Below are 15,639 nucleotides of genomic sequence, written 5' to 3'. Positions count from 1 at the left end.
CTGCAAAAGGCTCCAACTCCTCCAAAACATTTAAAATCTGGACCAAAAGCAAATGTTGCCCTCAAACAACACAACTTGCACACAAGTGCATAAGCGCCTCCAATCAGTCATTAGACAAGGGGCATCAAAATACAAAATTCAGCTCTCAATGTGAATCAGTGCCGCATTACTGGTCAGCAGCTTACATATCAGTGCCAATTTTCTTTCTTGCAAAAAATAGATCCAGAATCATATACAATGATTTTTCAAATTTTATTGAATGCAGTATTCATTCTTTTCTTTTTTTTTGAGATTGTGGCTGAGAAATGAATTATTCCAACAGAAACCACATATATAGTATGAATGAAAAAAAATCCAGTAAAATCCATCACTGTGTAAGACATAAGGAAAATATAAATACAAATTCTGTACAATAAAGAAAAAAAAAATCTCTTCTAGTCAATTCTTACTCTCACTCTCATCTGCCTTGACCATCCATGCTTGCAAGTTACAACACACAACATGGCACCTTCTAAGCCTGCAGACTGATTGCAAATTGAAAAGTTGTGTGAAGCAGTGTCAAACAGGTGCTTCAGTGATTTCATACTGGGCAAGAAGTTTCTAAGAGATGGGAGCATATAGTTTCTGTTTGGTTACCATAGCTAAAGCAATGGAGTTTGGACTACTTGAATGACATCTGCGTTAACTGATTTGCAAAAGGGTGCGGGAAGTGTGTCAAAACAATGACAATGGGTTAACTCATTTGCAAGAGGTGTCTTTTGCTCTGCTGAGAGAGTGATGATGAAGACTGAGAGGTTATCAGTTTCTTCAACTAGGTGAAAGCAATCAAAAAAAACTGTAATGTATGCACAAATCAGGACTAACATGGAAAAAAGAAAGCGTAAACTACTCATTAATCAGTGATTCCAAGTATTTTACATCAATTTAATTTCTTCATAACTGCAAGATACTGTAATTTGACACGAATTCTGAAAGAACTTTTCTTGAACAAATTTTGTAATGTGCAATTAATAAATAGCTACGTAGGCCTACATTTTTTGGCGGGCCCGGTTAACTTTTTTAAGAACAAAGGGGAGGGTAGATGGAACTTGCACAACAAAGTCTGGTCAGGTGGCCAGACACACCATGGTTATACCTCACTTCACTTTTCCAACTGACTTCCCCTTACATTGTAATATGTGTCACGCTGAAGTTATACAAGCACTTAGGCCTACTTGAGGTTAGAAATGCAGGTCACAATATGGGGCTTATTACAGTCCACTTTTTTTGTAGACTGAGCCAAAGAACTTGATGTGCACCTCTCACCAGTCTAAAAGCCGAACGGATAATAGCAGGAATTTAGTGTGATAATGTTGGCAGTATCCTGAGTCTGGGTTTGCTGAGAGTTTACCAATCGGAATGGAGGCAAATTTCAGAGATGGAGCTGTGTGGGCTCACTGTTCAACTGTGTTTAACCATTAAATGCAGGCTTCCGTCCTCCACAGCCTCTGAGTTGGAAAGATGTGAGCCTAATGTGGGCTAGCCTACAGTAGGGGGATATTTCCCATGTGTTAGACAAATCTGTTCATAAAACCAATTTTGTTCCTGTCTGTTAATTTAGGTGAATAGTGCTATCACATGAGGGGCCAACTAATCTACGTAAATGCCAGCTCTGAATTGTAACGGTCTCTGCTTATATTTGGGAGATTAACTGTGGACTCATGTGGTGGAACGGAATTTCAGTGGTCGTTGTGGAGCGAGTGTGGCGTTGGCACCGAAGACCATCGAACAAGGCAAAATCTCCATCCAGTTATGTAAGAGAGTCTCGCAAGCCTGCAAGGTCTACATCGATAACCTTTGGTCCACAGGGGCAGTCCCATGCTTCAAACCAAACACAAACATCTAAATGAGCTTTCTTTGTCCTTTCACCCGCCAAGGCTTTACACAAAGAGCCGAGACTGTATTCTATTGAATTCTATTTTTTACAGCGGGACAGTCAGTGGGCTGCCTTTTAACCAAAACTACGTGATGGTTATTTCTGAAACTGCGTTCGAGGGTCTTTTGAATCCTGAAGGACTGATTGACGGGTCACTCATGTGCACCAACAAGTGTTGCAGTATTACAAAGGAACCCTTTGGCCTACTCTTGTTACCATTGGTCCTCAAACTCTGGCTTTGTAAGTAGTCCGGCTGTGTTGTCTGTCAATTAGTGGGCTATTTATTCATGATAGGGCTTCAATAGTTGGACGAAATATTCCACATTTGCATGTTAGGCTATTCCTCATTACTGTGGTTGCAAATGAACACTGGCTGGACTGTTAAAGGGATATTCCGCCCTTTTTGGAAATACGCTCATTTTCCACCTCCCCTCGAGCAAAACAATCGATATTTACCTTGTTCCCGTTCATCCAGCCATTCTGTGAGTCTGGCGATACAACTTTTAGCTTCAGCCTAGCATAGATCACTGAATCGGATTAGACCATTAGCTTCTCGCCTGCTAGCTTCATGTTTAAAAGTGACTAAGATTTCTGATAATTTTCCCATTTAAAACGTGTCTCCTCTCAAGTTAGAAAGTGCAATAAGACCAACTGAAAATGAAACCTGGCGTTTTTCTAGGCTGATTTGACATGGAACTACACTCTCATCTGGCGTAATAATCAAGGCAACTTGCAAACGTACCATAGGCGCAGTGATATCGTACGCAGCATCTGAAAATAGTCCCCATAGACATCCAGCAGTAGTAGTGCCAGTAGCTGCAAGTTGCCTTGATTATTACGCCAGATGAAAATGTAGTTCCATGTCAAATCAGCCTAGAAAAACGGCAGGGTTCATTTTCAGTTGGTCTTATTGCACTTTCTAACTTGAGAGGACACACGTTTTAAATGGGAAAATTACCAGAAATATTAGTCACTTTTAAACATGAAGCTAGCAGGCAAGAAGCTAGTGGTCTAATCCGATTCAATGATCTATGCTAGGCTGAAGCTAAAAGTTGTATCGCCAGACTCACAGAATGGCTGGATGAACGGGAACAAGGTAAATATCGATTGTTTTGCTCGAGGGAAGGTGGAAAATGAGCGTATTTCCACAAATGGCGGAATATCCCTTTAAAGGACATCTACAGTATTATATTATGTAACAAAGAGGGCATCCATCCATCCATACAAGCCAGCTACTCATTCAGTGCTATTGCCCAAGAAGCGTTATGTAATAGCATGCCCCCAAACATTGGTTTTGTCAACAGACAATGTGGCAAGTGAGCTTGCCTTGCATGCATTTCTCTCACTATCTCTATGTGTGTGTGTGTGTGTGTGTGTGTGTGTGTGTGTGTGTGTGTGTGTGTGTGTGTGTGTGTGTGTGTGTGGTGCGTGTGGTTGTGCAGGCCAAACATTGTTTTTGAAAACATGTGGCAAGTAAACTCGCATGTGTGCAGTTCTTTCTTGTGCATGTGGTTATCAGGCATATACTTTATCTACCAGGAGGAAAAAGAGACTCAATAGATTTTTACAGCAGTTTATCCCTTTCAGTAGGCCATAAGGGAAACAGAAAAGACTATTGGACAACGTGTGGAACTCACAACGTATGGACAAAAGACACTTACACCATTCCTTGATCCACAACGGCCATTGCTGATCCCTTGCTGATTGGGGCTTCAGTCTTCTTTTTAATTTATTTATTTGTTTTATCTTAATACAGTGATAAATTAAGAAGAAATGTCCACACTCAGATTGCAACCTTTTACTTTTTACTGTCTCAACATGGAGGCCAGGAATATCAGACAGGTGAACATGTGGCATCCTTCAAGTGAAAGCTTAAATCTGAGTGTGTTTTTTTCTTCATTGTTTGTATTCATGTTCAGACCAGTTGGCAAGAAACAACAGTGATGTACAATCTCTCCTTGTCTGAAGGCAGTGATGTAGGATAATAATGAATGAAGATTTCTTGGTAGAAAAGCTTTTGCCATTGAAAACAGATGTTCAATGTTGTTCAGAATCAGAATCAGCTTTATTGGCCAGGTTTGTGTGAACAAACAACGCATCTGGCTCTGGTTAATCTCCGATTCAATGTGCATAGCCTTTTTGTACATTGTAGGGGATCTCTGCTTCCTGGCTGATGGACAAAGAAATCAGTTATCTTGACCTGTTGCAAATGTATTACATAGCCTATCAATAAAAACTGGATTATTGGGTCTACTTCTGCAGAGCTACACACATGGGTATTTCACTGCACATCAATAAAGAGAAGTATGATTTTAAGACATGGTCACATGATGAGTCATGATCTGAAGAAGTTCAGGATAGAAACTGGGCCACTGAGCTGCAGAGGTGTGTCTCACTGCAGCGGAAACAACAGGAGATTTTATTTATTTTGAACACTTTTGATTCATCTCTGTAGAGGGCCTTTTGTCAAACAACTCACTCTCAGTTATTCATCATGTGTGCTCATGAAGCCACCATTTTGTTCAGTCTTCTGCCGGAGAATGGAATATTGCTTGTTGAAAGAGCTCAAGCCCAGATTCCTCTCAACCACTAAGCACTTAATACTGGTAGCAGTTGGCACATGATAGAGACAGAGACACACAGGAAAAAGACTCTTCTGCACAGACATGGGCAAAGAGACAGATGGCAGCTACCCAGAGGAGAAAAAAAAAAGCTACCAAACCAACTAACCCAAATCCGTCCACGTGGTCATGAAACAGTTTCCTCTCTCTCTCTCTCTCTCTCTCTGTCGGTCTGCCTCCCTATCTGTCTATCTCTGAGCTTGCAGAACATAATGTTCTCAATGAGGACCTGCTCCTCAGCGCTGTTATGCAACGCTATAGAATAGGGAAGTGACTGAACGTTGAGGCTAACACAGGATGCAGAAGACCAGTCTGAGTTCCTCATTACGGTGATTGTGCGCGAAACATGCTAATGACCGCTTAGCATGCCATTCGGCCACAGCCTCGGTCAGACCCTGCGCTGAGCTGAATGGTCTGTGATGGCTGCACGCAGAGTGGTAGCTTGGAAAAATCAAAGTGAATAGAGTCTGCTGACTCTCAACTGGAGAACATTTGCAAAATTGCATTGCGACAGGCACTAACTTTGAAATCATTGGTCCAGGCTCTCAAGTCCTCTCTCACTATTGTGGCCAGCTCGTTCTCATACTCGACTGAAATCCTATTCTATGGTGTTCTTAAAATGTGCCAAAAAACAGGACATGTTGTATGGTATGAATTAAGAAGGTGCTTTATTGTAGTGAGAAGAAAGACACTGTAGTTAATAAAAAGGCATTTGAGTACTTAAGCTAATTTACAGTTGTGCTGTACATGACTCAACAACAAGGCAAGGTAATAGGACAAATATAAACACAAACAAGAGTTTTGAAGACATATCGACTGGACAAGTATCATTCTACAGCAGTAGGTTTTAACAAGAAAATATACTCTGCATCCTACTTTCACACTTATTTACATAGCTTCTGGGCTGGAACCTTATAAAGAATTTATATTAGCATATTTAAATAGCTTTATTGTGTTAAACTCTATAGAATATGTACTCTAAAAAGTACTACTTCAGAAGGCTCAACCTGAAAGTTGCAAACTGTACACATCCAAAGAGGGAGAAATAGTGTCCTTGTTCAGGGACAAGCTTACACTTAATACTTATGTATAAACATAAGTTTTATGGTTAGACATAAGACTCCTGCTTAGACATAAGACTCTTTAGCATAAGTAAGTTCCTCAAACACCGGTTGGCTGCAGCGCCGTGCCACAGTGTCCTGGCGTGACCGCGACACCGATTCCGACATGGCCCTCGCTCGGAACGGCTGGGCCGGCTCGAGCGCGACGGATTCGCTCAGCTCGGCCTGGAGATCGCGGGATGGCGTCTGGAGGCAGTCCGAGAAGTGGCCGGCGCCGGGGTACGCGGAGGAGGAACTGAGCAGGAAGTCGTTCATGGAGATGGGCCGCGCCTTGCGGCCCAGCTCGCGGGCGGCCTGGACGGTCATGGCCCGGTACTGCGGCGGCGCCGGCTGGGTCGAGTTGCGCAGCGCCTGCTGGTACGAGGGCGGGCAGCTGGGCAGCCGACTGTCCACGTGCTGGAAGACCTCGATGGCCGACAGGGGCCGCTGCCGGCGGGGTGGCTCCTCCTCTGCGGGGCCGCTGGGGCCCTCGGGGGCCTCCGCCTCGCTCTGGGAGTCCTCCTGCAGGGGCCCGCAGGGGAAGGACAGCTCCTTCGGGGCCTCCCCGTGCTTCATGCTGCCCCGGTGGAACAGCCCGCCCAGGCCTTTGACCCTCAGGGACTGGGTCCGGCGCTTGACCTCCCCTTCCGCCTTGGGCTGGTCGGACTTGGAGGAGGCCTTGGTGGACAGGGAGCGGCAGGACGAGGACACGGCCGCCTGGTGCTTGGTGGAGTGGGACCTGCGCGGGGCGGTCGGGGAGGCCAGCGGCGAGCTGGTGAAGACGGAGCCCTCGGAGACGTTGGACGCGGCGCTCTCCAGCGAGCAGGACGAGGAGCACGAGCAGTCCTTGGAGGCCGTGGACGCCCGGCGGTCGGCGCCGCCGCCGCCACCGCCCGGCGGCAGCAGGAGGAGGTCGGCGGTCAGGCTCCCGCCCAGCTTGCCGCCGAACGAGGCCGAGGACGGCAGGCGCCGCCCGGCCCGCCGGACCAGCAGGAAGGAGTCGTCCGACGTCTGCTTCTTCAGGCCCCGGAAGTCGACCGGGCGCTCGTCGGCGGAGCAGTCGTCGTGGCTGCGCGCCAGGAACTGCTCGAGGGAGCGCGAGCAGGCGGCCGCGGCCGCGGAGGACGGGAAGATGGCCGGCTCGGAGCAGCGGCGGTTCAGGGAGCTGGCGAACGGAGTGAAGATGCCGTCCGAGGAGCGCGAGGCCGCCATGGAACACGGCGTCCGGCGGCCCGCCACGCAGCCGGCTTGGCAGCGATGGCCCGTCCGGCGGTCAACCGGAGACCCTTCTGCGGCGTCGCCGTCGGCATCGGGGTCGGTGCTGTCATAGGCCGAGTCATGTTGATGTGAGGACATGGAATCTATGTGGGAAAAACAATGTCTGTTAGTCACAAACCAAGTGGGTGAGATGAAACACTACTAAGCCATCCTACACACAGTAAATGTCTTTAACATGGGTGTCAGCTCTGGTGACTAATGTGGCCAGGGATTTGATCTTTATTTGTGTCACATCAGATTTCTGCTTAAAGTGTGTTAGTCAAAACCCCCATATTTGAATCAGGCCCTTACTCAAGTCAGAAGAGGCCCGTACTCAAACAGAGCTTCACAGCTACAGTAATTTCCTGTGTATCAACTGCATTGTGTATAAGCCACAGGACAGTGTTTTATGCAAGTTAAAAGTAATAATACCATATTAATTGCCCCTATGTATTAACCTCATAGCTGAAGAAATGTTGCAAAATCAATATATAAGCTGCGACTAATAGTTGGGAGATTACGGTAAATGTTCAGCCAAATGAATTGCTGTTTTGGTTCAAAGCAATGTCGACCTGTTTGGAGCCAAGTTTGTTATCATGTTTTTGTTATTCTTTTTGTAATTTGCATTTTTGCAAATGTTCTGGTTAGGGCAAAGCATTATGTACCTGTGCTGTCAGCCAGCTCCTCCTCATCTGGATCACCGAGCAGGGTCAGAAGACCTTCACCAAACACACCACAGCAGTTCTCGATCAGAAACTGTGTCAGGCCATTCACCTGGGGGAAACAAAGAGCGATGATACTTTCACCTACTGCGCACCAGTTCTACGAAAAGTAAAAAAAAACTAAACAAATAACGCCTTCGAAAACATGCCCGCCTCTATCTCTCTCTCTCTCTCTTTCTACCTCTCTCTCTCTCTCTCTCTCTCTCGCTCTCTCTTGCTCTCTCTGAGGGCAAAACAAAACAAAGTACTGCTCGACTGAAACTTTATCGAGGCTGTGGTTTTCAGTGTGACTGTCAACCACAGTCAAATACTCAGAACAAGAACACATGGGCCTTGGGCACACAGGCGTGCAGCGAACAGAAGAGAGGAGTAGAAGAGAAGTGAAGAGAAGACAAGAGAAGAGAAGAGAGGAGGAGAGAAGAGAGGAGTGGAGGAGACAAGAGAAGACAAGAGAGGAGAGGAGAAGAGGAGACTAGAGAAGAGAGGACAAGAGAGGAGAGGAGAGGCTCACCTTCTTGACCTCCTCCGGCTGGACGATCATGTCCTGCGTCGGGGTCCCTCTGGTCTTGTGGAGGAGCGAGGGGGCGATGCACACCGCCAGGTTGCTGGCGTCCATCTTGTTGACGTCCGAGCTCTGCCCGATGTGGTGCAGCACGCAGAGGAGATACTGCAGGAGGAGGGCGTTGGGCTCAGGGATGGACAGAATCACGCTAATGAGAGAGGAGGGGAAGAGAGAAAACCGATCAGTTGGGAGCACTTTTCTTTTTTTTTCTTTTCATTTCTTTTTGTCAATTTCCGGTGAGAGGTGGTGAATAAAAGCAGTAGTGCTTTGTTTAACTTCCAGAGGGCACTGGCCAACTTCCCCTTTCAAAATCGACTTGAAAACAAACTACAGTAGCTCAAAACTTCTTCCCCAATTGTTTTCCCCCTTGAACGTCTTTCTATAGAATACAAACAGAAACTTTCACTGGAAATGTCTTCTTTTCCAAAAGCTGTGCTAAAATTAGTAAAGCTGCTTCAGTATGCTGTTGAGTCAGTTTTTAGCTGTGCAAATGATACCTTCTGATCACAGTGAGCATGCTGTGTGTTCTCAGAGTGGGTAGCAGGTGTTTTGCAAGATGTTATCTCTTAATCATCAACGTTGCAGGGTATTATGGTGTGTGTGTGTGTGTGTGTGTGTGTGTGTGTGTGTGTCTGTGTGTGTGTGTGTGTGTGTGTGTGTGTCTGTGTGTGTGTGTGTGTGTGTGTGTGTGTGTGTGTGTGTGTGTGTTTACCTCTTGATCTCTGTCAGCTTCTCCTCATCCTCCTCCTTCTCCACTGCGCTGATCCACTGGTCATATCTGTCAGCCACCAGCAGACTATCAGGGAGCTCCTTCAGGAAGCTCTGTCATGACACAAAGATTGGGGAAAGATCTGGTCACACACAGGTGCATTATGGGAAAAGGGGTTGCCGTTTTCAATGCCACAATGATCTGCAGACTGTCCGATTGAGGGCAGAGGAGCTCAGTTGAGCAGAGGAAATCACACCCTGTTTATAGACTACACAGTGAAGAGTCTCTCTGGTCGATAAAATGTTCATTGAGGAAGTGTTTAGTGATAATCACTAAGACAATCTGGCTCAAAGACATGGGTGAATGGAGATAATCACATGGACAAGCTACTACACATGGAACCTGACAAAAGACATTTAAAAATGAATCTATGGACCTATTAGGAAATATGAATGGGCCAATTGAACGTGCAAGGTGTGAAGTGAAATGAAATGAAACGGTATTTGGACAGATGAGTGGATGGATGGATGGATGGGTGGATGGCAGTGGTGGACAGTAACGAAGTACATGTAATTCGTTACAATACTTAAGTAGCATATTGATGTATCTGTACTTTACTTAAGTATTTATATTTGGTGAGACTTTGTACTTTGACTTCACTACATTTTTAAGTGAAAACTCGTACTTTTACTCCGTTACGTTTATGAAAACCCTCTCGTTCCATTTTGGCAAAACGAATCACGTGTCCAAAATGCGTCCTGCACGCACTTCAGTGCGGCCCACCGAGCATGCATTAGTTTAGATCTGGCCCGCCACGCACTTAGGCTATCATTGGCTTTTCGCTATTTTTTTTATTTCCAGCAACGACGTTGTGGTTAACATTCCTGCAAACTAACACTCTTCTTAGAGAATGTGTACATTTACAATGTCAATATCAATGTTACATAGAGATGAAAGCCTACTCTTTGAAATCTCTATTGCAGCAAATCTAATGTGCGTGTTTGTTACTCATAACGTTACTCATAACGTAATAGGGAACGTGTGAGCGTGCATGAAAGGGAGAGAGTGCATTGATAACTGATATCTCCCCTTTATAAAGGGCAGCCACTGAGTGGAGCCGGCAAGAGTGTTAAAGTGACAGTGTACCATTTATAAATGAATCAAACAGCATCATAGTTCTTAACAAATTTATTTTCTACAACAAAATTACTTTGTCATTATTATCATAATGGGGGGTGGGGGGGGGGGAGGACACCAATTCTCTTTGTGATTGAATAATGTATCGTAAATAAATAAATGTTCTTAATAAATGCTAGGGGGAAGGAAGTATTTGACCCCCTATGTAACCCTATGGGAATTTAACACAGGGGCAGGTAGATTTTTTATTTTTAAAGGACAGCTATTTCATGGATCCAGGATATATGCATCCTGATAAAGTTCCCTTGGCCGTTGGAATTAAAATAGCCCCACGTCATCATACCCTTCACCACAGCTAGAGATTGCCATGGTGCTTTTTCCAGTAGGCCTATTAGCCTGTTTGATTTGCATTGAGCTCAATGAGAATCAAACAGGCTAATAGGCCTACTGGAAAAAGCACCATGGCAATCTGTTTGTTTGCAGTTTGATTTTTACTCATTTTTTGAATTAAGGCATTAAGATCAATTGTCAAATGATGATTTTATATTTCTCTTTTTAGGCAACTTTAGCATGGTATCAAATACATGTTCTCCCCACTGTAGATAGCTTCTAAGCAAATAGACAAATGTAAGAAACTATTTGAAGAGTGGCATTAGTATTTCACCTTATATAAGCTGATTTAGCAGGAGCTTTGATGTGAAAAGGATAAATTATAATTATAATTAAGCCATTAGAACCATAATTCATTGAAGTACTTTTACTTGTAATACTTAAGTACATGTGAAGGCAAATACTTTTATACTTCTACTTAAGTGAAAATTCAAAGTGGGTACTTTCACTTTTACTCAAGTAACATTTGACACAAGGTATCTATACTTTCACTTAAGTACATAATCAATGTACTTCGTCCACCACTGAGGGATGAATGCAGGGACCTGCTCACCTTCAGCAATCCCACCAGCTGGTTCACAGGCAGGGCGTCCATATCCACTTCAGCCCCGCTGTTGAGTTGCTCACGGATGGCCTTCAGGCCCCCACTGTTCCCCGGCTTTCTGAAGACCCCTTCTGAAGTCGGGCCCTTCCTCCGCAAGAGGTGAAATATCTCCTGCACACGCACAGAAAAAAAAGAGTTAAGAGTCAAGTTATATAAGACACATTGTGACACTCCACTCCCCGCCTACCACCATCACCGCCACCACCATCACAGCTCAATACCCTCCTAACACGCAGAAGCAGAACTTTAGCAACATCAGAGAGCAAAAGAGAAGTGAAGATCGGCGATCTTCACTGATCGGCCGGAACATCTTGGTTATCACTGATTGCATCTGTGGCTGAGGCTACGAAGCTGACAATTTGTTCATAAGTGTCAGCCAGAGCAAGGAAGTCAACATTCATGAACCTGATAAAGCTAATCTAATCTTTGTTGTCTGCAATATTATATAATCTTGACCTATGCTTCTGAAGGTCTGTCTAACATTCAGAAGATGTAGAAGTTACATGTCACAACAATATCTTCTGAAACAGCACAACTGAACCAAAAAATGGCAAAACCCAAAGCAGTATTGCCTGCGTACAAACATATCTTAGTCATAACCACATTTGCTTGATGCAGAAGCTTGTCAATGGTGTGACTAGTCACCTAAAATAGAGAACTGTCCATTCAGACAGCCCACATAGGAAGGAAGTGGAAGAGGAATAAGCAGTAGAACTGGGACAAAAAAGAGCACTTATTTACCTATAGCCATTCAACTGTGACATAACATAGCCAGCCACACAATGAATTGCCTAAAGAGATTTAAATGAAGGGAACCCTGTGTGTCATTGTAAGACAGCTGAGACACACTAGGTGAGGTGAGCATTAGGTGGACGAGATGGACACGTACTGTGAGGGGTTTGGGGAGACTGCCGTCCTCCAGGCAGATTTTGGAGAGAGGCTGCCCAAACAGGCTCTTGGAGTTGGGGTCGATGCGGGGCGAGGAGCCGCTGAGAGTGGAGCTTCTCCTCAGCTTCTTCCAAAGACTAGCACCATGACCTGGTGGCACACAGTCAGCAATGGAGGGATTAATAATGTTAGACTGGTTCTGGTCTCGTGTATGGCCATGTGTATGCGTGTGTGTGTGTATGTGTGTGTGTGTTTGTTTATCTAAGTTTATGGTCAGTGCACCTCAGTGTGTCACACACAGTACTGTATGTTGAATCTCATGGTGACAGTCTTATGTGCCATCATTCATGAGTATCTGTATATTAAAAACAAGTGCATATAAGACTTACATCTAGATTTTGCTTATTGTTATGATATTACTGTAACACTCTCTGATCCAGATGTACTAACAGTTTTGCGCCCACTTCAGGCGTATTTGTTTCATTGGGCTTTCAAATGTCTTACTTTCACTTTCATGTTATCCAAACTACTACATGCTAAATTTGACCAATCTTCCCTAGCCTACGTGCACAAGTAGTTTGAGTAGAACTACTGCTCTTCATTATCTCCCTGCTTGTTGGCATCTTATCATGTACTGTATTATTTCATGATCGCTAAAAGTTTGATTTTCAATATTGTCATCAGTTAACTTCATCCAACTGCGCTTGTGATTGAAGTATGTCATGTCAGTTGTGGACATACAGTGTGTAAATTGCGGCAGAAGGTGAAGAAAGGCGCCAATTATCCGATGAACTGCTGGTTTGATAAGTATCACGTACACTTGGGTGTCAGACCGTTTGTTTTCTGCGGGATGGCCACGACGCTGATAACGCTAACGACGTTCACAAATGTACGTACGTATGTATGTACGTGCATCTGCCCCCCCCCCCTTCTCTCTCTCTCTCTCTCTCTCTCTCTCTGTGTCTCTCTCTGTCTCTCTTTCTCTCTCTCTCTCTGTCTCTCTGTCTCCATTTGGTGGTTCCTTGCTAAGGGCCCCTGACCACAGCTGAGTTTAGCACGCGGGAATTTTTTAAAATGTATCATTTAAAACTCACCAATGGGCTGCTTCCCTGCGTCCTCCTTGTTACATAACTGCCTCTGGGGGGCGGAGCCTTTGCCGTTGCCCTGGAAATGAGAACACATTGTGGTCAGTGGCTCACGAGGCGAGCATGTGGCAACAGGGTAGAGGCGTGGCACGACACACACACACACACACACACACACACACACATACCAACACACAGAAACACACATACACATTCAAAGCCACCACCGCAGGCATGCTTCCGTCCATGTGCCACACTTAAAAACTAAACCGCCCACCCCACCCAAAGTCCACTCTCCAGCAGAAAAGCTGTCTGATACAGTTAAATAACCCAAGCTCTATGCAGGCTCCAGACCATTAGACTTCTATCAGTTCTGGTGAACATGCTCATAAGCTTATTTGTGTGTATTTGTGTGTGTGTGTGTGTGTGTGTGTGTTTGCGTGTGTGTGTGCCTAGAACACATGTGGGTAAAGTGAGGTATTTTCTGCTTCGGTTGCCATCTCAGAGCACGACTCACCTCAGAAGGAGCGTCCATGTTTTCTTCCGTTCCACCGCCTGTTAGAGTTTTAGTCTGAGAGAGCAGAGAGAAACAAACGGCACGTTTAGAAAACAAAGATAAAACATTCTCTCAGTCAAAGCAGTCGTGGTGAGGACATTATGGAAGCATACTACATGGCTCACTTATGGGGGGGGTGTGTGTGGGGGGGTGGCCCCTCCTAAAGAGCACAGCGTTTAGTCAGAGTACAAGTGAGACACAGGAAACAAATGTGCGAGAGAGAAGCGACACAAAAGGGTTTAAGGGGGTTGGGTGTGTGTGTGTGTGTGTGTGTGTGTGTGGCGTGGGGAGGTGTACCTACCATGCTGTTCACACTCAAAACCTTCATGAGGATGCTCGGCGGAGGAGAACTGAAGCCGAACCTCTCTTGCTCTTCGGTGATTTTTCTACAGAGAGAGAGGGAGAGGGTAGATTCAGCCCAAATGCCTCTGCTTTGCCCATCGCTGATTATAGGGCAAACGCTACCGGGGTTTCACCACACCATATCCAGGCACTGCTTCTGGTCTCGTGTATGGCAATGCGTATGTGTGTGTGTGTGTGTGTGTGTGTGTGTGTGTGTGTTTGTGTGTGTGTGTGTGTGCGCGCGAGTGTGTGTGTGTGTGTGCGTGTGTGTGTGGGTGAGTAAGTGTGTGTGTGTGTGTGTGTGCGTGTGTGCATGTGTGAGTGTGTGTGTGTGTGTGTGTGTGTGTGTATGTGAAATGTTTGTGGGCAGATGTATTTAAAGTTTGTATATGTGGGGACGGATGCTCAGAATGAGCATATCTGCATGGGCTGTATGTATTTGTGTGTTTGTATTGTGGAGATTATGATACTTAAGAAGTGTGTGTGTGTGTGTGTGTGCACTTGCAATTGTTATAAAGCAGGCGGTGCCATGCTACTTAAATGGATAAAGAAATTCTAACCACACAACATGCCACTACACAAATGTCCAAATAGCAGATGATTCCATGAGCTCCTTTTAGCAACAACCCATGTGTTTGTCCATAACGCCCAAGACTGCGCTGTGCCATGGGAAGTACTGTATATCAGCATGGTGTCACAAACAGCAGTGCTTAACAAAGCCAAAAAGTAGAGGATCCCTATTACTGATGCCTTTCAGTAGACAACCATTCCCTAAAATCTGTGAGAATAACATCTAAATTGTATTCATATCTCATTGATGTTTCATGTGTCTTGAACCTGACTTTTGCTCTAAAGATGAATGAAGTAACCAAAAGGTTCTGACAGTCATATCTTGAGAGACCAACAGTTCCACGCCTCTCACGATTCTTACTCCAGTTTATCAAATAATACGCTACCATCCAACAGATGAAAAAGAAACACAATAAAATGTAAAAAAAAATCCTCAAAGCACATCACAACACTCAACCCCAGGTGATATCAATAATTAAGTATCATCTCAAAAGGAGCTCTTCAAAATGTCCCTAGTCATGTCAAGTCACAGCAAGAACCCTCAGCGCAACTTCAAATGCTTTTTAAAATAAATAAATAAATAAATCATACTATTATAAATAAACAAATGGATGAAAAGCTCTTGTAGTCTTACCTGTGTAAGGTCTCTACCCAGCGGTCTTTCACCTCAGGCGAGCTGCAGGCAAAAAAACGGCATGGCGTAAGTCACAAAGGCACAGAAATCCACACAACGGAACCGAAGTAGCGAACGCGAGGAACACAGAACACACTCTGAGAGAGCGACGGCTGCTCGCTACGTCTTGTCTCGATCGAGAGCGCGTTTTGGAAAGTTCGCCGGCCCCCTGTCATGGGGAGAGGAAGAAGCGTCACAGTGTGACACCTTGACTTCCTCTTTCTTCGGGCCCAGCGGGGCGGGGCTCCAGCGTGTGTATGTGTGTGTGTGTGTGTGTGAGAGCGAGTGGAAACTTGATTGCGCTGATGCTGCGTCCGTGTCTGGGGCTTTGCATCCTGGGACAGGAATCGCTACCTGAGCTTGTATCTGAGTTTGCACCTGTCTGTGAGGTGACTGAAGGCGAGACGCAATGAAGAACCGCACTGGTGTGTGTGGGAGTGCAAGTGTGCCAGAGGCCAGCAAAACTGTGCCACTGTGTAAAAGGGAGGGTTAAATGTGATTAGGTCGT

At 45.2% G+C, this 15,639-nt stretch overlaps 1 protein-coding gene across 1 annotated transcript; it reads right to left on the bottom strand.

Moving 5' to 3' along the window:
• Positions 1-5,187: 5,187 nt before the first annotated feature.
• On the bottom strand, positions 5,188-15,266 carry tagapb (T cell activation RhoGTPase activating protein b). The gene is made up of 10 exons (XM_062550731.1): positions 15,093-15,266; positions 13,848-13,932; positions 13,508-13,561; positions 13,000-13,069; positions 11,907-12,055; positions 10,967-11,128; positions 8,890-8,999; positions 8,127-8,325; positions 7,559-7,667; positions 5,188-6,997 (listed from the first exon to the last, which is right to left on the bottom strand). Exons 2-10 carry the CDS (start codon positions 13,872-13,874, stop codon positions 5,664-5,666), a joined length of 2,214 nt encoding a protein of 737 aa, XP_062406715.1. The 5' UTR covers positions 13,875-13,932; positions 15,093-15,266; the 3' UTR covers positions 5,188-5,663.
• Positions 15,267-15,639: the final 373 nt, after the last annotated feature.

Source organism: Sardina pilchardus, chromosome 12, assembly GCF_963854185.1.
Source record: "Sardina pilchardus chromosome 12, fSarPil1.1, whole genome shotgun sequence".
NCBI lineage: Eukaryota > Metazoa > Chordata > Actinopteri > Clupeiformes > Clupeidae > Sardina > Sardina pilchardus.
Note: the sequence above shows the minus strand (reverse complement) of the source record. Positions and strands in the feature narration are given on the sequence as shown.

What these genes read in the sequence shown, in the direction of transcription:
- tagapb (XM_062550731.1), bottom strand. Translation starts at nt 13,874, where the DNA reads ATGAAGGTTTTGAGTGTGAACAGCATG. An exon ending in CGCAGGGAAGCAGCCCATTG is followed by an intron (nt 12,056 to 12,999) that starts GTGAGTTTTAAA and finishes GTGTGCCACCAG; the next exon opens with GTCATGGTGCTAGTCTTTGG. An exon ending in GTCTCCCCAAACCCCTCACA is followed by an intron (nt 11,129 to 11,906) that starts GTACGTGTCCAT and finishes GTGCGTGTGCAG; the next exon opens with GAGATATTTCACCTCTTGCG.